This window comes from Ambystoma mexicanum, chromosome 6q, assembly GCF_040938575.1.
Source record: "Ambystoma mexicanum isolate Mex_15411 chromosome 6q, UKY_AmexF1_1, whole genome shotgun sequence".
Lineage (NCBI taxonomy): Eukaryota > Metazoa > Chordata > Amphibia > Caudata > Ambystomatidae > Ambystoma > Ambystoma mexicanum.
The window spans coordinates 768541421-768564876 of NC_090937.1; the positions used below are offsets into that span (position 1 = coordinate 768541421).

General features: G+C 43.6%; 1 protein-coding gene across 2 annotated transcripts in view; it reads left to right on the forward strand.

Moving 5' to 3' along the window:
• Window positions 1–23456, forward strand: part of TMEM131L (transmembrane 131 like) — a 909664-nt gene that overhangs the window by 776789 nt on the left and 109419 nt on the right. For both annotated transcript variants that reach the window (XM_069631301.1, XM_069631300.1), the window contains exons 25-26: window positions 4540–5165; window positions 17969–18117. In XM_069631301.1, the coding sequence (XP_069487402.1) occupies window positions 4540–5165; window positions 17969–18117 (775 nt within the window). The remainder of the gene's footprint in view (window positions 1–4539; window positions 5166–17968; window positions 18118–23456) is intronic.

Here is a 23456-nt window from a genome sequence, read left to right on the forward strand (position 1 = left end):
TGCTTAACGATTCTCTTGATCTTGGTTGCTCTGTGTAGAGTGGGCTCTGTAGTGTGGGTCGTAACATATACCAATGGTGGACTCGCCTTTGATGGTTTAGGCGTCAGCAGCATCTCTCTCTTACAGTATCGTCTCCACTTTCCCCAATATCCCCCGATCATGTCAGTATTGTACTTCCTCTCCAGAAATCTTGTTTTTAGCGCCGATACCTGTTTCTTGTACTCCTCTTCGCTGGATATATTCCTCGTATACCTTAGGAACTGACTGAGCGGCACGCTGTCAATTGTGCGCTTTGGGCGAACTCTCATTGCGAGTAATATAATAGGCTCTTTCTGTCTGTAGGTTTGGTAAAAATCCTAGTATTGAGGCAATTTCCCTCATGGTATACCTCGAAATCAAGGAAATGAATTCTAGTGTTGCTAGACTGTGTTGGAAATTGTATCCGGGGGTGCATATTATTCATTTCGATAGAACTTGCCCATTTTGTCCACTGGTCCAATCCAAACCCCAAATACGTTATCTATGTATTTCACAAAGATGGAGAGATGCTGCATCCATCTTGCCAAGTTCAAGACATGTTCAGTTTGTAAATAAAGCATGTATGTGTTTGCGTAGCTTGGTGCCATCGCTGCCCCCATACTTGTTCCTGATAGTTGTAAATGGAACTTTTTGTCGAACTTAGTTATTCATTAGCACATGTTTCAGTAACATGAGTACAAATACCCCATCTCCTGTACAGGTATCTGCTTCTAGTAGGAGCCATTCCATAGCTTCCAAACCTGCTTCATGTACTATGTTTGTGTACAGAGAAGTTACGTCCATTGTGATCAGTGTGCTGCGTCCCTTTTAGAAACTGAATATCGTTAAGCTTAGATGGAAAATGCATAGTGTTCTCTACTTGGGTGAATCAGTGGTTGTATCACTGTGTCAAGATATTTTGCCAATGGTTCGAGTAGACTTCCCATAGCAGCAATAATCACTCTTGTGGATCTTAGGTAGAATGTAAAACACTGCCATAACCAGATGCAAAATTTCTAGGAATTTTCTTGTGCGCTCACAGATCAATTCCCTATTTTCTGCTTATTCAAGGACTTCTTTGATTAGTGTCCTTACCTTCTCTGTTGAGTCAAATTGAATCTCTTCATATGGCTCGTCATCCCTCAGTTGTCTTTCTACTTCCTTCAAATATCCATAAGGACAAAGGCCCCACCCTGAATGAAGTTACTATGTTTCTTTGGGTGAAAGTAAGTCTTCTTAAACCCTTCTAATGCTGTCACGATTGTATTTTGCACTGACGGGAAAAATGTACTCTTTGGCGACATTTCAAGATATCCCGAAGTTTCTTCACTGTCAGACTGATCCTCCAGTGAGTCAAAGAATCCGTTGCGTTTTCAGTTTCCACACCAACCTGAAGAAATCAATTTTTTCTTTTAGAAGTGTACTATTGTGCTGTGGCACAAATGATAAGCCTTTCTGCAAAACAACCAATTCAAATTTTGAGAGTTGATATGTCGAATTATTCACTACAAAGTCTTTTTTATTGTCTTCTTTCTCTGCAGATGTTTTCTTTTATCCCCACCTGGTAGGTATTTTTCTAGAATCAAAAAGGAACCCCTCCAGTGGCATTAGTATCTGATATTGATGCCTCAGCTTCTGCTACTGTGTGAGGGGTTGCTTCTAATTCTATACTGGATGCGTCCGAAGATGTAGTTTCAACACTTGTTACACCGGGTTTTGGTGTTCGTGGCTGATTAAATTTAGGAGCTCTTTGTGCGTAATATTCTTCAAGTTACTAGTCCTGCGTATCCCTCCTGAACTTACTTATTTTCTTAACTTCCAATTCATTTTTGTATTTATCCAATTTCTGATTAGTATCCTCTAGTATCTGTTGTATTTGTTCCTGCGATAAGCTGCCACTAAGGCAAATTTTACTATTATTAATCTTTTCTTCCAAAGTACTCTGAGTCTGTGCAAATTCCTCGTTAATAAAATAAGGTCTAGGGAGCATTCGTTTAGAATGTGCCGCCAATGTTTTACACAGGTAGGGTTATCTTTGCACAAAGTTGGAGAGAAGACGACGATGTCTGTGATCTCTGTGCCCTTACAAAGAGAGAGGGTGCTGAAATCACATGCACTGAAGAACCTCTTTTAGCTATTTTTTATTTGGCGGGTTCCATATTGCTGACCAGGGTTTCCCCAGGAAGGCAGAGAATGTGAATATTTTTCCTCTGTGTACTTGCCTGCACATCCTTGGCTTTCACTTGTATAGACCAGGTTGGGTGTTATTGATTCAGCTAGCTTACTCAGATTACAGAAGTCACACTCATGATTTGCTTCTTCTACATTGCACTTTTGTTGCTCTAATACAATTTGCATGGTGCCATCCTTTTTTGTATGATTAGGCGTCTCTCTAGACACTTCTTCGACTCCTTTATTGACATTGGAAAGCATCTCTCACAACTCTGGATCTGAATCGCTCTCTGGGGGCTCCCACACGAACAAGTATTTTCCTGACCCCTACAGAGCTGATGCATGTTTGGCAAAGTTTGTTGCAAAGGTATCCAGGCTGTTCTCTTTTCTTCCCTTGTGGCCGCCTTGCCCATTACCAATGATGTCTTCCATGTCCCCACTAATAAAGGGCCACTGGGTTTCATTTTATGCCTGCTCAGTGTCATTCCACTGTAACTGATGCTTGTTCTCCCATGTGATACTGGACTAGATGAGTGAGTCCAAATGGTCTTGCGCTTGTGGACGTTTTCATTGGAGAATCCAGTTCTGTCGTTTGAAGAGGATTGCTTCCAGATTATGGAGTTCAATACTATTTCCTGTTAGCAGAAGGTAGCTTCCGTTATTGATCATTATGAATTGTGGGAAGTTTGCATTGACTTGCATCCCCAGACTCCTTCCATGAACACTGAGTGTGCACAGCCGCATGGATGCTTTCCTCCAAGCTCCTGTGTCCTTTTCCCTGAAATGCATTGCACTCCTTCAGTGATTAGCCGGGTAGGCACTGAGAGCCAACGGACCACTTCCCCTTCTTGCATAGTCTCTCCATGCTGCCATTGCAAGTTCAGCAGGGACAAGATGCAGCTCCAATCCCAGCCTGAAAGAGCCAGCAAGCCTAAAAACCAACCACTCTGTTGTCGCTCTGCTCGTTTGGCACCAATGCATGCACCACACAGCTTGCTCAGTGAATCATTTGCCATGTTAATGTTCCCTTGCACAATCTCTTGTACAGGATGTTTCTCCTAGGTCGAGGCCTTGGGCAGGGGCTGTCTTGGTGTTCATGACCTTAAAGGATTTGCAATTCAAAGTTTTGATTCTTATGTGTCTCAAGTGACCTGGAACCCATTTGCTTGCTTTTCCATGCAGGTTGTTCAGAGTCCTCTCATTCAATGTTTAGGTTTGTTGCTTACTGCAGCCTGACCTCTTACACTTTTTTCAGTCTGGGTCATCTGCTTTTCCGCACACCAGAATTTGAAGCTTTCATGGTGATTTTTCCTTTTTCTTTGGCTATTTTAGTCTTGTTTTTCCCACTTTGCTGTACTGTTATTTTCATGTGCATTAAAGGGTTGTTTCTTTGCATCAGTAGGACCATCAAATGCCTTTTATTCAAACAGCATAAACAAGGCACCATGTTACAAATGTTCCCAGATACTGTAAAAACGTGCCAGGGGATGCATCGGTGCAACTATGTGAAAGATATTGATAGGGTGAACCAGCTGCAAAACACAGGCAAGTTACCTTTTTCATGTTACAGTAGAAGGACTTCTGTCTAGTAGATGTTAGTCCTTGTCAACTGCAGAATACTGAATTGTAGGTGAAGTTATAGGTAAAGAAAGGTGAAACATCATTTTTTCTGAACACCACCAAATGAGGTGTACCGTCCTCCACCTCACCTGCATATGCCTTTATTGTTCCCACCTTTCACTACATAAACAGAAAAATCCATACATATTGCAGTTTAACACCCGCTACCACCCTCATCGCAACAATGCTGTGGAGAACTTGCTTTGCACAACTCGGCATCGCTGCGCAACACTTATTGCAGATTAGAGGCTCTTCCAGCTTACCTGTGTTGATAGCACATGGATTGGGGGTTCTCCCATCGGGATATACAGATTTATAAGGGTCACCTTCATGAACCACTATCAATCGTACTGGCACAGAGAAGAGGAATATGGTTCTTCCAGACTTCACGCATTAACATATCCGGGTTCACACTGTCCTCTACCTCTATTCCACCTCTTCAAGGATTCTCTTCTCCTCAACACCTAGGCCATCACGCCACCCCTCGCGCCACCTGACTCACTAGACGCTGCCCACTCCTCTCCGCCACCCACTTTACCTTAAAATAAAAATGAACATATCGATCTGGCTTTCCTTTTAATTTGGTACCCTGATTCTCCAGCCCCCATCCACCAAGGATGATTTGTTTACCAGCCTCAGAATCTGTGTATTTAACTTAAGTGCACATGGATCAGACATCTTAACATATCAGTGATGCAAATATGATGCCATATTGTTTGTTTACTCTAGGGGCACTTGCAAGGCATTTGTGGATTCATGCAGTCCGCCAGATAAAGGCAAAGGAAAAGGTTTCCTTTCTGTCAGCACCACAAGTAGCAGGAACCAGAATGCCTCAAAGAGGAGCCCAGCAACATACAGCCATTCTCAGAAGAAGCATAAGTGTTCAGTGTACTACAGCAAACAGAAAGCAAGCAGCTCTGTCAGCAGCAGTGCAGCGTCGACCCCTGATGACAAGCTCCCCCAGCTGGCATCTGATGGAGTGCTCCTAATTCCAAAGGATGAATGTCTTGATAACTTTCAAGAAAAATTGACAAACCTCACCTATGTCAATGGTGTAAATATAGACTTGCAAAAACATTTAACCCTTCCGGGTAACCTCCTGGAAAAAGAAGAACTTGCACTGAAAAACACAGCCTTTGTGAAAAGCACTTCTTTGGACGCTGATCTAAAGGAGGACATTCCATCCTTTATGTTTCCCAAGGAAACTAACATTAAAACTGTAGAAAATGTAGCAGAGCTCAGAGAGCCAGTGACCTCTAGTCACCATTCGCCAAGGAAGACAACTGAATGCTTTTTGTCAAGAGGTACACCACCTCTGCATGCTGAGATTCCAGCAACCGCCACCAAGAATGAGGGTAAACTTTTTTTTGTTTTGTGTACGTGTCAATATTTGTGGACAGTGTTGAGACATCTGCAGAACGTATGTGAACTAGATTTTAATGCTCAATGTGTTTGCTTCATGACCAGCATCTTGCACATCACTTCAATATGGAGTCACTGATTTAGGCTTTATTTGTGTAGTTCAAGGTTTTATAAACGGTGCCAAATAATTGTGCTAAATATGAAAGGCATGCTATGTCTCTGAAGTTGTATGTGTGTAATGTACCATTTTCACTTCCTTGTTCTCGCTGTAACAATTCCCATTGTGCAGGATGATGTGCCACCTAATGGCTGTACACTGTTTGTTCTAGCAAGACATTATCCTGGAAATGTTTTTCTTTTTCATCCAGTGTAACTTTTCTTGAGCGCAGACTGTCTAAGCTGCAACATTATACGTTCAAAATGTGATTTATGACACTATAATTCTGTAGCCACTGACCGTCTTTTGTGCCACATCCCATGTCTGACTACACTAAGTTCGTCCCTTTGTGCTCTATGCAACAATATCAACCAGATTGCTGAGGAAAAGTGTTTTGCTGCCCTCTCTGGGGAGTTGATATGTGGGAGAAGCTGAGGGAGCCTTAGGAGGTAAGGCTGTTATAAAGATGGAGGGTCAGGGCCTGTGTACAGGTACAGCTGACGAGATCAACAGGGTAAGAAAACACTGCAAGAGTACAGCAGGAGAGGGCGAATACCAGGGGACGGCCAGATCTGGGGAATGTGGCTGATCTGCTATTCACTTCCTAGCGTTGCCTCCTTTCAAAAGCTATTCTTTGAGACTCGTGTAGACACGTGTTGGTGTTTTGAGCCCATGGCTTGGGCTAAAATGAGCATCGAAAGTGGGGTGGGGATGGGTACTCCTTATCCATGGATGGACTTTCTGCGAATCAGGGGTCCTTGTCTGGTGCGGGTCACCAGTTCTGACCTGTCCATTTCCTTTAGGGTAAGACTACCTGATGGTGAAAACTAAGGATGATAAACACAGGTGATCAAGAGGATGGAGATGCCAAAGTTGGGCCTCTGTGCTCCCAGGCTTCTATTATGGACTCATCACACCACGGTTTTTAAGATGACATACGCTGAAGATGGCCTCTGCTGTTGGAATGTTCGGAGGAAAATGCTAAAATGCTGGCTGGGCAAGGAGGGAAGACAATGTCTGAATATGCAGCGAGTGCCGTTCAGTAAATATAGTGAGGGCACTTAGCTGACTGTGCTGATGCCACGGGTGCTTTGACAACCTTTCATGTGTCTGTGCCCTTGATTGTTCAGTTTCTCTTGGATATGTTACTGACCCAGATGCATGCCCCATGTGGACACATGTGGAACTTAAAAAGGCATAAAAAGGTTTTGCTTATGCAATCTAGAGGAGGTCCTGTTTATACTGGACTTTATAATGAAGAGAACAATGTAAGGATTCTGAATGAGGCGCAGAGGACCATAGCCGTTTGTCCTCAGTGGAGTTACCATCAAGACACACACAGCACAGCAGGTGTAAATAATGTCAGACAGGTTTAAAAGCACCTGGTTAAACCACTATCTGTTCCCTGCCTATCACCAGTGGTCGAGGTATTCGAAAACGAAGTGGAACTATGTTCCCTGCTGGCCTGCCCCCACTCACCACAAACCCATCACCACGCCCCCTCCCACACCCAATTCCAACCCCCAAAAACATGCACCTGCTGTTTAAGGGAATGTCCAGTGCAGTGCCCTGAAAGTGCAGGTTTCAACTTCTTCCCACACTTTTATTTTAAAACGAAACCATTTCGGAACGATTTCTTTTTAAAATAAAAGTATAGGAGCTGTAAAAGGTCATTTAAAAAAGTAGAGGAGCACCGCTCCCGACCACTTGGACCACTGTCTATCTCGCCAATTTCTGCTGGATGTGGTGTAATTGCTGCAGGTGACTACTTCCAGATGCGGGCATGAAAGTGTCTTTCCATTAATACAACTCCATCCTTGAAGAAATGCCTTTGCATGTTAAGTATAGCATGTCTTCGGGTCAGGATAGAGCAGCTTTGCTCCATGTGGTTGAACTTGTCTCCCCATCCCACCGCTTTGCCAACTTTTTTCAAAGCGAGGCATCTCTTCAATATTGCACCAAGGATGGAAATAAACTTCCCATGGTATCAGTCCCCCAAATCCTGGGATGACATCCGTAATTTATCCAGGACAGACGCTGTATGATGACCCTAATAGAAAAGAGGAGGCATGTCCCAATAGAACACAGAATGCTGCACTTTTAACCGCAGTTTATAGTGATTCCTTCGAAAGAAAAGTTTCGGATCACAAAATCCTCAAACAAAGTTTCGAAAAAAAGCTTTGACAAACTATATTTAACATGCAAAAATGCATTTCTTTCGAAACCAATCCATCAACAATAGACATGGACTGGTTTCAATTGAAATGCGCTTTCACATGTTAAAAGTAGCATTTCATTGCTTTTTTTGTAACTTTGAAACGTTACATGGAGTTGTCCAGTGCTGAAATTTCCGCACTGGCCAGCCCCTTGTAACGTTTTAAAGTTTTTGTGTATATTGGGGGCGGGAGTTCCCCCCCCCAGTTCCCCCCTAGCCCCAACCCTAAACCTAATGTAACCCTTAAACTAACCCAAACACCAACCCTAACCCAATTTTAACACTTAAACTAACACTAGCCCCAACCCTCATCCCTAACCCTAAATCCTAGCCCTAACCTTAACCCTAATGTAACCCCTAAACTAACCCAAGCCCCAACCCTAACCATATTTTAACACTTAAAATAACCCTAACCCTAGCCCCACACCTAACCCTAATTTAACCCCTAAACTAACCCAAGCCCCAACCCTAACCCTGGCCCCAGCCCTCCACTAATACTTACCATTACATGTCGATGGCACCATCAAATTTTTTTCAACGAAATGGTCATTCAATGGAATGGCATTTCGACAAAATAAATTCGAAGGTTTGCCATTCGAAACCTTTACATTCGTTGGAATGACCGGTTCCCCTAACCGCACCTTGAGTATCTTCTTCTGGGGCATCCAATTGATAGACTACTACCCCAGAATTGGAAGCACTCCAACTCTGATGCGTTGGAGATCAAGAGAGCAAAGCTAGTTGAAAAGAAAGGGACATCTTAAAATATATGAGCACCCGTTGGCTTCAAAGACCGCCAGAGAAGAGACGCAAAGCTGCTGAGCTGGCTGAAATAGAGAGACTAGGCTGAAAATGATAGTGCCTGCATCCGATTAGCTGAAAATGATGGCACATCAATCTGCCAAGACAGATGGCACCTGCATTGCTGCAAGGACAGGTAACAGAACTGGCCCTGTTTCCAGTTGCCAAGTTTAAAAATATTTAGCGTCTATGTATGTGGCGAGTCCTGATATGTTGCTATGCTGGCAACTTTGGATTTTGTTCTATGCATAGTGTGAATGGGGGCAACAGCGCTTCATGTCTTTTAAGCAGTTGTCTGAGTGATGGTGAAGTATTTCTTGAGCTGAGTGCCAGTGACCAAAGACATGCGTGCATGAGATGTGCTTGTATGAACATTTGGGAAGTCCCTGGCATACTATGAGATGTAGTCAGGACGCACAAGGATGGTTAGACCTGGGCTTGAAAGCTTGGGTAACTTGAACATTTTTTGATTAATGTGTGAGTATGTGGTTATTCGTAAAGGTTTGTGTAACCGTATTATCTTAAAGCACATCCAAAATGCGTAGTACATAGTGGAAACCAAAAGGAAAGCAAACGAGCAGGGTGATAATTTTAAACGGTTACACCCCAAAATCTCCAAACATGTTGCCAAAACAGAAGATGGGGTATGGAATGAGGTGGGCTAAAGTAAATGTCCCACGTGGTGAGGAGTGCCTACAGCGGGGGGTGCTGAGACTGCAGTGGTCTTGACCACCGGAAGAATGACCACAAACACAAAGCAGGTACAGGCAGCCAGAATGCTCATTCCATCCGCTGAGGAGATAACAGCCCCCCCCCACCCCCCCCGTCCAGAAGCATCAGAGAACACCAAGAGGTGCTCCATAAGATTCCAGAGAATGTTAATGTTTGTGCAGAATTCTCAATAATGGTTACAGGACATCCTTTCGAAGACACCATAAGCAGAATAATAATGATTGATCATTGTTCGTCTAATCTTAGTCACATGGTCCTTGGAACTGGTGTACCTACGAGTAGTTTAAGGGCCTGCGCAGAAGTGAAGGATCTATAGTAATGCTCCAGATAGGCAACAAGATTCTAAGTTATTAGATTGGGGATCAAGTACCTGCCTCAGTACACTGTTTGGGATTTAGTTGCCTAGGGCCCAATTCCACATGTCCATGTATATTCATGTAACACTTGTAACTTGGCCAGATTGTGATCGCCTGATATATTAGTCCGAGGGTCAGCCTTCAAAGCAGTGCTCTATGGCAGCTGAGAAGCAAATTAGTCACAAGCGGAAGGCTATGTTCACCTATCACACGGCAGCCAGGGTTAGAGCAGCAGCACATGTGAGGCAGGTAGCAGAGGCGCTTGTGGACGCCATTGAGTCTGACCTAATGAACTTTCCTGCACAGAATTGCTTGTTGAAAGATTTCTGCGAACGTTAGGCAGAAAGTACCTATTTTGGGGTCTTAATGAAACAGACCTTCGCCTGGTTGTAAGGGGAAACTATTGGGAAACATTAAGTCTAATGGGACGCTGGGCTTTTGTACAGCCAGCCTGTCAGATGTGGGATTGCAGATAGGTTTGCTGTAACAGCTGTCCAACTTGTCATTTGTTCAGACCGCAACCATAACTTGTCTGAATGATGTGAGGACAATGTGGAGTTAGTTAAAAGCTATCCACTTTTTAAGACCCCCAGATGAGTAGCTTACTGGAATGCCTCGATACGGCCTGGAAAGGTACAATGAGTTAATTAGAAGAGTCCCTGTGGTGAAAGTGGAATCTCCTACTTGCTAATTGCCCATAGACTGATATCGCAGAGCAGTGCAGGGTTTTCACCATTTTAGCTTCTGTTTGGTCACCCCATGAAGGACCCCTTGCCTTTCATCAAGGAAGAATATGCAGGAAATCCTCAAAGTCCAGAACATAATGTGGTGGGCTATGTGCTTGGCATCAGTTAAAAGTTGGTGTTAGGGCAGTTCTTGTACCACTCTCTGTTGATGATGCTACAACAACTAACCCTGGGAGGTTGCTAAAACACCCGATATGAAAGAGAAGGCAGACCTCTCTTAAACATGGGTGGCGTGGGTCAGAGCGACAAGGCTTAACTCGCAGGTAAGGGTAGTAGGCTGACACAGGTAGATGTAGTCCATACACACACATTTAAAAAATACACCGCAATGCTATATTGAAAAATATATACTTTTAATGAAGTCGCACATAAAACTATCAGTTCTAATAAGTACTTCAATTTAGACCTCCTAAGGCTTTATAACAGTATTAACGCCCAGTCGTCCACCACTAATGCATATAAATCTAAGAGAGGATAGGGCCCTAATCAACTATAGCAAAAGCTTCCTAGAATCAATAACGGCAACAATTACCTTCCTTATACATTTCATGAAAAAATATACACATTATCACTTGAAGTCGCTGTTTCAAGTACATTTACCGTTGTAGAAATTAAATGGATGACTTTAAAAATGGATAATCACTGGTAAGTACAGAAATGGAAAGTCGTAGTCTAGAGCTCTCTGAACCCCTAGGGGATTCAGGAAAAATGTCCAGGGGCAGGTATGTACCCCACTTGGACAATTCCATTGTCAGTCGCAGTTCCATTGGAAGCAATGGGAAACGTTAAATGCCCATCGACACTACTGTAGGTAAACCTGATCTACCCTACAGGTGCAGATGCTATTGTCAAGCCCATGAAAGCCGACCGGAGACCTCAAGAAAGTGTTCCAGAATACAAAAGATGGACCCCAGAAGAAGTTGCAGAACAAGAGGCTCCACAATGAAAGTCTCAGGAATCGCAGTTCAGACTTGCTGTTAAGACTGAGGAACCAGCAAGCCAGAGAGAGTTGGGGATGGGCAGATCCTAAATACCCCTGTGATAGGGGCTTGGACCCAGGCTAGCCAGCCAATTGCAAAAAGAGACTGGGGCAGAAGGTTAGATCCTGCCACTCATCCAGATCCACCCCCACAAGAAGTGAGAAGGCTAGTCCAGGGACCTATACTAGTCCAAACCACTTGATTGTGTAAGAGGAATCAATTAAACACTACAGCTAAGTCAATGCCTAGTCTGGGATACTGAATGGAAACCCTTATTGATATATCTTTATGTCCAGTTCATGAGTTCTGGATGACTACCCCTATATAATACCCCTCTCTAAGAATCCACCTGACCCCACTGAGCCAAGAAGTAGTTCTGTTTTGCAAGTTTAAAAGGTTTATTTGAGAAATAAAACAAAATATAGATACCACGCTTTTATAATAAATTAATAATCGATATCGCCCTTATAAATATAATGTTAATCAACAATGGGTAATCTGACACTAGCACACTTCTTTATAATCAATGAGGAGTTGGTGTAGGATGGATAAGGCAGCAAAAATACTTTTATGGTTTCAAATGGATGCAATGTTGAATGAAAATGCAGTACAGAAACTAACTAATATGGTTTCACAAGATATCATATGTTCACTTTTCCCCTGGTGGCAATTCACCCCCCCCCCCTATATGAAATGCAAGGAGATGGAAGTAACACACACAGTTCTCAGGAATGCAATCAAATACAAAACGAAATTCAATTCCCAACCCAGCAAGCTTAGAGAAAACAGGTATGAGTTTTAAAACACAGGCCCAAGTGCTTTGAATGTGGTGGCAATGAAGTGAGAAATATGCTGAAAATGCTTTTAATTCCCTTTAGGAGGTTCAGGGTGAGTGAGAGATACTTGGGATGAGCTCAGGCTCACTTTAGCAATGATTCAGGGATGGTTATTAAGAGGCAAACAAATTTTTAGCAAAGGAAAGCAAAAAGCTGCTATCTTTTTACAGGTAAAGAAATCAGGCCAAATCGCAGCAAAATTCGCGAGTGCGTGAATCGCGATTACGGCAACAGTATAAGGAAAATGACAGGTGACACGATTTCTAGGAGACAGTTCTAATCAGATTAAAATAGTTGGATTAAATTATTTTAACTAAGAGCTTATTTCTGTCACAATCTGATCTAAGTACTCACTCCTAGCTTTAAAAGGACTGGACCTCGCCACGGATCGGGTCAGGATTGGCTGCGGTTCCCTCGCCACGGACGGTCTCTGCGCGCAGCGCCTGGGTCAGCTCCGCTCTGCTGGGTCTGTCAGGCACCGGTTCTGCTCACAGCGTCTGGGTCAGCTCCCCGGATACAGCGGCCTGTGGTTCTCTGGATCTCTGGTCTGCTTTCTGGGTGTCTCTGCTTTCTCTGGGTACAGCACTGCTTCTGGATCTTTCTGGCGCAGGGTTTCAGGCCAGAATCAACAGCTCAGCCTGGCTGTGAATAATCTGCAAATGATTTTGAGGCCTGCTGAAGAGAACTCAGCTTGTGGGTTAGGCCTGTTCTTTACAAATTCTGAAGTAAAGTCTTGGTCTCTGAAGATTGATGGATTGAAGTCTGAAGTCTCCCGGCAGAGCGTCCCGCGGAAAGTGAAAAAGGGATCTCCACTTGTCCTGCACTGTCTGCTTTTATGTGTTTAGAAAGTGGGTGTGTGCGCAGCATCACTAAGCCAGCCCCACTCTCAATTTATCATTGGCCAAGCTTTCCTTTCTCCCTTGATTGGGGGAAGTATAGTGTGTCAGAGTGATGTCATTTTATGGCCTGCAGAAAGGACACTCCCCTGTCAAATTGCACACAAATCTATATTTGATCCAAATACATATTCTCCCAAATACACAGTTGCTTTTACATCACCTACACACATCATATATCACATGAGGTAGGCACTGTTCCGACTCTGGCGTTTCTAGAAGCTTGGGTAAAGAAATGGCAACTTATTTTCGATTTTAGTGGGTTATGCAACATTGGTTTTTCATTAAAAATTATACACATATACACAGCCTATCCATACATACTCCAGTAAATTCCCATGTCTCTAGCTTAAACACAGAGTCTGTAGTATCAATAAATAGCGGGGTTTTGCCCCAGAACATCACACAAATGGGAGTTTGGGCTTGAATTGTGGGCAAAGTTTTCATTTTAAGGATCCCCAAGTTTCACATTTCTGTCATCTGGTTACCAAGAATTATCAGTGTTTCTGTAAAATATATATTTGCTTTCAATTCAAAGTACTGCAGTGTTTGAGTCCGCCCCCAAAGTCTCTCCTGGCTGGCAGATCTTTGTTGACAGGAAACAGTCAAAATCACCATATCCTATTCAAGGGAAAAGGTCTTTTGTGTGGGCTCCAGCAAGCTGAGGTCAACAGACCAGGGGGCCACTTTGCATTTGGTTAGCATGACCATGTGATATCCTGGGCTTTCTGAGGTGAGAAGGTTTCCCAGCCTTTTGGCCTGTTAATCAAATCAGATTGTCTCTGGGAACAGCAGGTGGTTAGATCTTCCATTACCTAACAAGCTTTGAAATCCCAATTGTCACAGAAGGCTGATTAGCTTCTGAAGTAGCAGTTCTCCTGTCAGAGTTTAAACCGCTTGCGCCGCCTTGAGTCCAAAGCGGGTACTGCATGCATTTTTTTTAGTTGTCGTGAACTACTGCATTTCAATAGAGTGGTCTTTTGCTTGATAGTATAGGACCCTTGCTTAACATTGTTTTGATGGCATCCTCACAGTAGAGTGGTGATGTGGAACCCCCCACAAGAAGGTTGTATCTTTGGAGTGGTCTCGTGCCAACTGCGCAGTTCTCCTATTCTGGCGTGAATGTGGGCGGCGATAGCTCATTCCCACATCCACCCAGTCTATTGATTTAGTTTGTTCTGGGATAGACTAATGGGCGGCGACAGCTCATCCCCACATCTACCCAGTCTATTGATTCAACATGGGTCAAAACCCATGACGATTGATAGGTTATTTATAATGCACCTATACACACCTATACACACTTGTGTCAAGGCACAAGGAGGTGCAGCTGGAAGTTTTCCAAACTTCTTTTTTTTCTCCAAAGGCAGCACGATTTAAAATATTTCCATATTTCATTTATTTATCTTAGTTTTAATCAACATGTTATCTTTATTTAACACATACAATCCAAAAAAGGACAGCTGATCAAAAATGCAGGAAGATATGTACCGAAGGGTGCTGCATATGCAAAACATGTGCTACTCCAGCTGGCAAGCTTCACAAATGCAAAATGTTGGCTTGCAATTGATGGGGAGTTTTACAAAAGTCCAGCAACAGTTAAAACTTTAGAAGACTCACAATTGGGAACCACACAATGTTTGGCGGTAGGATTGGCTGACCAGCCAGCTTTATTTTAGGAGGGAGAAAGGGCTGAAGGTGGTACAAAGAACTTAGAGTATACACATACGCCCAAGAAACAATTGGACACTAAAAGGTATATACAAATAATGTTTTATTTTATATATACACATTTAGGTAAATAATTATTCAGCAAGGTAAGTACTGTAACACACAATACGTAACTTTAGGAAAACCAATACATTATTCACAGTAAGTGAACCACTTTGTAATACTTTAAAAAAGGCATTATGCAATTCAAAGGTAAAGTAACACTTTTGTAATAACTTTTCAGAATGTCTGTTTCAGGTAAAATAAATTAAACAAAACCATCACGAGATAAGTAAATACTTGGCAATAACTTCAGAGCCTAACACCTTAGGAGTCCATCCCTAACTAGTTATGAGTGTCTCAGAGTCAGTTTGGGGGGCAAAGCGGGTAAGGCACTGCTGTATAAAGTTCCAGAGGATGTTTTCTGTAGCAAGTAACAATCTTTGTTTGAAAAAGCATCAGTAACTTTGGTGAAGTCTCCCTGTAGGCTCACAGGATTTAGGCCTGGGTGAACATGTATGGGCAAACTCCCAAACACACATATAAGCACTCCACACAGGAGCAGCAATGCAACTCTAGGTTATTTCTACCAGGAGTCTCAGAGTAACTTGCAGCAGTAGTCCCGGTCACCGGATTCCTGGCCAGGCAGACAAAAGGAGGGACACTGGAATGGATCTCGCAGCAGCAGTCAAGTGAAGAGGCGCTCAGCAATGGATTCTTCTCAGTTCTGTGATTTTGGTGCTTTTTGGGAAGCACCAGTGAAGACGATTAACGGCTGGTCGATTTGTCTCACTTTCTCAGTCCAGCACTCGGGTGAGGGGACTTCAAGGAGTGAATCTTTCCTCTGGAGGTCCAGAAAGAGTCCACTGAAGTTTAGAGGATTCAATCTTCGGAAGATGGTGCAATGCACAGTGGCCACAGTGGTCCATGGATATTGGCAGTTTGCAGCCTGTGAAGGTCACAGCTCGTCGTGGGGTGGCTCGAAATGCAAGTTATCTCAAGACTGATTGGTCCCACTAGTCTAAGGGAGAGAGTCATCCTTCCTCTTAGGAGTTCTCCTGATGCTTGGAAGAAGGGGCCAAGCAGCAGCGATTACACAGCAGGTATCTTTGTTTGTCTGGAAGCAGCTGTTGACATCTCTCCTCCTTCCTCATCGATTCTTCTGCTCCAGGGGACGGCTTGTCTTCAGCCTCAGGATCCATGCCTTTTATGCAGGAACCCAGCCAATCAGTACCCATGTACCATTCAGACTCAGCCCCCCAGTTGGAACTGGTTCCATGCAGGCACACCAGAAGACCAAGAACAGAGTTCCAGAGTAGTCCCTGTTTTCCTGTCTTCACAGCCACTCTAGCCTTGAGCTTCACAAGGATTCCCACCAATAACAAAAGTGAAAGCAGGCATCCCCCACCCAGCACGGGAGAAGGACCACAAGCAATGGCAAAAAAAAGAACAGTCACCATATTGGGTCAATAGTGACCCTTCTGTGCACTACTGCCGCTGTGAGTACAGCCTGGGAGTAATAATTGCAAACATATAGGTAGGATACAACCACTGCGGTCAGCCATTCAGATTAGCTTATCACTGTAGCCAAAAATGTTACAGGAGCAGTGAGAAAGGGGGTACTATGTAGCCCCTCAGCACTCCACAAAAGGTGGGGTGTGCTGATCTCACAATACAAAAGTTATGAAGGATGCCAAATATCCCCCTGCCCTTGAACATTAGTTCTCAAAAGCAAAATGACAGAAAATAAAAAGGGAAGCCCAAGGGGCTCTGGGCCACACTGCACTGGGCCACAGTCCTGTCTGTAGCAAAAGTCAATGCCAGATATCATAGAACTTGGAGGAAAGTATTTCTTGTAGCAAAATATATAAAAAATACAAAGTATCCCAAATGATAGGGTAAAAGAATGAGTGAGTGTGGAAAAATGTTGCCACTCACTGAAGGGAGCAAACCATAGGTCCAGCAAGTGTTGGGGGACTCGCTTGTGTGGGAGATTATGCATACAAATGAAAATCTACCGCAATGAGCAAAATGGATAATAGAATTTGCCATTGCATATTGCACACTTTTGCAAAGTGGCTTTGAAAGGGAATTTGAAACCTTTCTTGCAGCTCACATAGCACAGTAAAAATGGTTTGTCTGCTCATGCTGGTGTACAAGTGAGGTAAGTGTATTCGATCTCCTTCATATGCCAAACATGAGCGAGGACTCTCCCAGAGAGGCCAACAGGGTTTGGAAAGGGGCAACTGCATGTAGGAAAGCTTGACTTGTGACATCTCCCCATCTTCAACACTCTACCCAACATCGCAAACAGATAAGTGCTCTCTGTCTTCTCTGACGCCTTTCCTGTTGGAATTTACTGGCCTCTAATATTATCTGAGAGATTTCCTAATGGGTAGGTTCTTCCTAGAGACTCATCATTTTTGGGAGATGTCAGCCACATCTTGCACTGTCCCATATGTAGCTGATTTGTCCCTTTCCCTATTGACCTAGAAGTGGCAGCTCACCTGTTGCGAAGTCTTCTGATCTCCAAACATCCTCCCATCCTACCAATTCGACGAACAGACCATAGCTCTTTGACTATCCGATAATGCAAACTCCACACACCTATCTCTCTTTAGTTCCATTTGAAGACTGGCCCACATCGGAACTAGAGCGATGTCCCGAGTTCAAGTACCTTTGGGAGACCTCTTGAGTGGCGGCATGTCCCTCTGCTTGACATACATCCAACTAGCTCAGCCAAACTAGTCTCCACTACCCGTTGTGAATTCTTCAGTTTCTAAATAGGCTTTTCACAAAGGCACAAACCATGCTCACCTACCACTCGCCCTCACCACTTCTCTCCAATACAGAAACACCTTAATCTTCTGTTTAATCAAGAATGCTTTCAGACAATAGTTAGTTCCATTCACTGTTGCATTCTGCACTCCGTATTTGACTCCCTTGAGTTGTAACATTACATTAAAATAAGACCAAGTATTCGGCTGGATCCGAAAAGCAAGACACTATTTAGCCAGAGCTGAATAGCCCTTTTTCAGCTGAGATTCGGCTGAATACTTATTTGAAGCTGAAGATCAGTATGCCCCTATGCTGATGAATGGACACAGGTGGCCTCAACCTTTTCCATTCTCCTGCTCATTGGGCACGTGAACAAAAAGTAACCAACTACATCTAGAATTCTTTTATGGACCGACAAGCCACCAACAGTTTTTGGTAAAGCATTTACCCATGGGAAAAAGGGATAATTCTAGTGTAGCCTATTATGATTGTCATTTCATGTTATCTTCATATCTAAATGGAATGGATAGATAATGGGGCCAACAACAGCTTTGTTTAACAAAGAAAATGCAATTATGTTTTTTTCAAGGACATTCCCAGCAGGTGGAAGTAAGGAAAGAAAAAGAAAGCTGTGAAGCTACGAAGAGGCAGCCATGCAGCAATGCTTCTGTAGAAAAAATGGTCTACAAAGCGAAAGAGATTAAGTGCTGCGGAAGGCCAGAACTGCAATCAACAGAGGTAGATCTTAATTCTTTATTTTGTTGGTCATGTTTTAGTTTTACGTAATAAATGTATCTGTCACTGAAAGATGAGGTTTGCAGGAATCAAAACGATCTCATCTTTGAATTTAGTTTCAATGTTATTTTATTTGGATAGCGTAATAAAGTGTCACTTTCCGTGTTATTCACTATTAGTTTTCCTTAAGCTTTAACAAGCTTGAATATTTTAATATTTTTTAGGTATTTTGTGGCAAATTATGCCATTATTTACATGTGCATATATGGTGCATTATAGCTCACAATTTTAGTAGCCCAGGTCAAAGTGATCCTGGGGAAACAAGGTGTTGTGGTTTTCAACTCTCTTTAGTGAACCAATTCATTTGGTACTTGAGCCCTGACAAAACTGTGAAGAGGGGGAAACCCTACAGATTTCTGACTGTCTTTTGTATTTCTATTAAACAGTTGTGATATGAAGTGAATTCCCAAACATGTGACAACTACAAATGTTTTATTTTGTGATGCTTTGCCTAGCCTGCATAATTTTAGCAACTTGTGTCTGTGATGTCTTTATTTGCCCTCAAACATTGGTCCCTCCCCATGTATGTATGCTGTATATTCATCCATGCTGTATATTCATCACATGGGTACTCTGTATAGGAAATAGTTCAAACTGTGTTATCGCATCAAAGGTGCGTGCAGCAACCCACTCGTGCAGAGAGTGACTTTTCAACATAATGAATCCTATTTCTGGCTTTTAGGGCAGAATTCTGTTTGAGTATACATTTTTTACCATGTCCTTTAGAAGACCATATGGCTCGTTGGACATGGGGGCTTTTAAAGAACCCCATGTTGGCCCTGGGGTGATTGTATCCCCCTACCCTGGTGCTGTGGAGTATGCTGATTTCAGCTCTATTTTAGTTTTGTCTTCACTATGGCTGTAGCCGATTTTACTGTTACTAGCCCAATATACCTTAATGGTAGCCATATGGACACTCATTTATTGTATAGCGTTTCCTGGCTTCATAGGTCAGGAAGACAGCCAAAAAACAAGATGGCCAAAGGACAGGTCTTATCACATGGCCATTTTGCATGTATGATGCTCGAAATCTCGTCATGCAGTAAAAAGGCATAAGCATAAAAGTGCACACAAGAACAGAGGAAAAACATGGTTCACTGCCACCAGATTATCCTCGGCACACCAAAAAGGCAGAAATAGTGTTGCAAAAAAAGATATAAAGTACCACTGCAGCGCTCTGCTGTAAGATCATGACTGAGGGGAAAAGTCGACGGTTACTGCAGCCTTATGCTCACTATTAATCTCAAAATAAATTAGCTAAACAGGTAGCTGTTAGGGAGATTTATCATTTTTATGCTTCATCACCTCTCCTGGTGAGACCCCGAGCACTTTTGCAAGACTTTGGACCTTTTTCCTTCAATCCTGAATGAGTGGAGCCTTTTTCCTCTTTCATTTTTGTAGGCTCTATTCTTTGTATTCTACCTGTACTATGGAGTCTGTCTGCTCCATAGCTGTTAAAGGCATCTGTGGTTTTACTACTGCAGCACACAGCTCCTTATGGGGAGTATTGCTGGTGTTCCCCAGGATCCTCCTTTAAGATTCTTTTTCTGTATCCTCCAGTAACTACAGTTCTTAAGGATACTTAGTGTCTCTCACAAAACTCTATAGTCTGAGAGATTGGCACACACCACCTTCAGTGGAGTGCCAAGGGGATACCTAGTATCCCCCTTTAGTCACATAGACTATCACCTAGGTATGGCTGGTGGCAGTGGACGTGTTCTACCAACTATTGTGTAGTTTTTATACTGCAGGCCATGTCCATAGCCTCAGTAGTGCACAATAGGAGCACCCATGTACCAACTTGTGGCCTCCCTTCTTTTTCTCCATTACTAGCATGTTTTTCTTTGTTAGCCCTTCTACTATTCTGGGAGGGGGAGGTGTGTGTGTGTGTGTGTGTGTGCGCGCTTTGCCTTTGGTGGGAACCAGTAGGTATCCCCACATAGGCTCCAGAGTGTCTGGGCAGGCAGGAAGTGGGAGAGGAGTCTTCCACCCCCACCTGTCCTTTGTCTGCCAGAGTGCCTGAATAGGTCCAGCTCCTACAGGGGGTCTGGCTGTCGTGATTGGACAGCCAAACCCCCCCTTTCTGTAAAATGCTAAGAGAGATTGCAGAGGAGCGTGTGCTGGAACTGTATAAAAGGTGAGGCTTCTGTAGTGAAAAGTTGACCACTGGAAACAGGAGTAACTGAACAAGACAACGACCAGAGACCCCTTTAGACCCTTTGCAACACTGTGAAGCGACCAATTGCTGGCCTGTCCCAGTTTTCTACGCGACAGAGGATCTCCAAAGAGCACTTTTTCCCTTTGGATGGTGGGAAGAACCAGTCCCAAGACGATCTTTGAAACAAGCCATGTCCCGAGGTCCTAGGAGCTTTCAGAGCTGCGGAACCCCAATACCATGTGACCTGCCAGTTTCTAGTCCATCATCGTGGAAAGGCCGAAATCTTCCAAATCTTTGCTGAACCCGTAAGCACACTCCAGGGATCCGATCCAACTCGCCCAGACCCTCTCACCAGAGTGTGGGCCTGCAGGAAGCAAAGAAGATTGACCGAGCAATCTGTGTCCTTTGTTGGTGCTGTAGGAAAGGTGCCAACACCGCAGAGTAAACCAAGAATTTGCTGAAAGTTGTGCCACAGGTCCTCCCTCGAGACTGCTGCTAAGAGATCCCGTCCATTGTCCTGCATTCAGTCACCAGACCAAGGAATCCCGAGGTCGGGTCCAGAGCTGCAACATCGCCCAGCATCCAGCACAAATATTTTCTTCTAATCTAAGGTACTGTGGGGAAAAAGGTATTGCTTACCTTATGCCAAGAAGTCACTCCAGAGCATTGGAGTGCATGTAGAGGTGTCCAGGGCAACACCCCTTACCTCTGACCCATGCTGCTGCTTGTGTCCCCGTCCGGAGTCCGTTTTAAGGTCCCCCTTGTTAGTTGCTAACTTGCTGCTTCAATAACTGTAGACACTGGAAGAAATCCACAGGAACTCTTTGTAATTCACTGCTTGTCAAGACTTCAAGTCCTCTCCGAACTGCTTTTAGCTAGGGTTGTGTTTTTGGACTTAAAAGACTTACTAGGCGAAGAAACCGTCTCCAGAACCTTGAACTTAGCTTATGTTGCACTAACTAACCATTTTCCACCCTTCAAGTGACTTTACTATATGTGTTTGCAGAGTAAATGTACTACCGTATAAACTGTTGAAAACCGCATGAGTGCACAATAACCGATAATACGATAACTGTCTTTTCCCTTTCTAACAGTGTTGCAAATGTAACTGTTAGGGAGAATTCTCAGAAATGTGCTAATTCCCTTCACCTTAGAGACCCCAAGCAACTTTGTTGGATTTTGAGGGCTGGATTTTTTTTACCTGGAAAGAGTGTGAGCCTTTTTCCCCCACTCTTTCATGTATTTTGATGGGTGTTTTACATTTGTGTTCTCTGATTATGGAGTTTTAGATAACTCCATAGGCATCATCTTTTCATGTGTGTTACACAGCACCCTCAGTGCAGTGGCACAGGGACGCATTTTTGAGGTCCCAATGGTTTAAATACCTTCTCTGGGATAAACTACTGTTTCCCAGAGAATGTAAAGTGAAATTGACTTTACTAGTCTTTTCCAAATTCGTAGACCCAGCACACACCATTTTACAATGGAGTGCTGGAGAGTTTACATAGTAACCCCTGTGTCTAAACACTCATGTGGCAGTCAAATGCTACCCTTTCATATTGAAAAGGCTGGTGGCAGAGGTTTTACAACAAACTACCATGATTTTTCCCGACCGCAAAATCCGGTAGCTAAAAATCACGGGAGCATTGATTTTCAAGATGGCACCTTAAGCCCCTTTGTTTAAACGGGTCCCGTTCGTCGTTTTTTGCCATTTCTTTTTGGAAAGGTCCTTCTAGTGTTTGTCTCTGCGCACCAAACCGAGTTTGGTCCCTTTGTTTGTGTGCCTTTGGCGGGCTTCAGGACTGAAGTCTGCCCTTGGCGTCTGAGTGTCTGGGGTGGGCAGGAAGTGAGGGAGGTGCTCAAAACTCTGTGCTTAGTCTCCTAGGAGACCCAAATGCACTCTGGCGTGATTGGCTGGCTGACTGTCTGGCAAGGACAGCTACCCTGCTGGTTGAGTGACAGCTAGGCTGGAATGAAAGGGCGAAAACTGTTTAAAAGGCGAGTCTTGTGGACTGGAAGGCAGAGTCGACCACTGGACCAAAAGAACCGAAGACGAGCTGGAAGAGGACGGCTGCTGCAACTCTTGGACCGTTGGTTTGCCGGGTGAAGCCCTGCTGCAGGTCCGAATTGCCAAACTCCATTCGACAGAGAAGCTCCTTCAAGGACGGCTTCTTCCTTTTGAGTTGGTGGGACCAGTCAACTCATACGACACCTGGATACCATTCTCAAGGCTGGTTAGGTTTAACCAGGGAGAGGGACACCAGTTGGTGTTCTTGAATCTACAGCTACTGGAACTGAAGTGACTCCATTTTGTTTACTTTCTTCAACGATCCCATGCAGTGCAGGAGTCCCCCGACGTCCTCCCTCTTGTCCCCAGGACTGAGGCTCAGGAACAGCGAGATCTGCAGAAACTGCCAGGAACCACGACTTCAGCAACATTTGTTTTTTTCATACAAAGGTACTGTGCCAACCCGATTGAGAGAACGCCACTCTCGCAGAGAAAGTTTGTGAAACTTTCCCAACTTGCAGGCCTAATCAGCTTGTGACCCCACAAATGTTTATTTTTTGCCTAAACTACTTCTGCGAACTTTTGCAAAGACTTTACCGTTTGATACCAGAACTGCTCTTTCCTATCCAGGACACTAGCCCATTGACTTTGGCCTGGCCTACTGACTTGAACTATCCTGGTGAACTGAAACTATTTGCACTGTCTAGAAAGTATATATAATCTATTCTACTTACTTTTGTTGTCCTTTTTGCTCACTGCTAAGTAACTGAACTGCCATTTGCTCTTTTTTCAGGGGAGCTCAAACGGTCTCAAAAACTGTTTTGTATTGAAGTATATTGGTCTATAATATTAAGTTGTCTTCTTCTAATGAAATGTTTTATAAATGATTGTGTAAATTAATAAGTGTTTTGCCAAGAAACCTTGAGTATAAGTGTCTACTTGAACCACTGTGATTGAAAGTCCTCTGTGTAACTACTTGTACTGCTCACATTCACTCTTGAGATAAGCGTGGCTGCTCAGCTCGCTACCAACAAACTGTGTGGTACAGACTTATACCAAAGGTTGATCTTGCTTACACCTGTAGTCCTAATTGTGTGTGGTGGTCCCAGAGAGTAC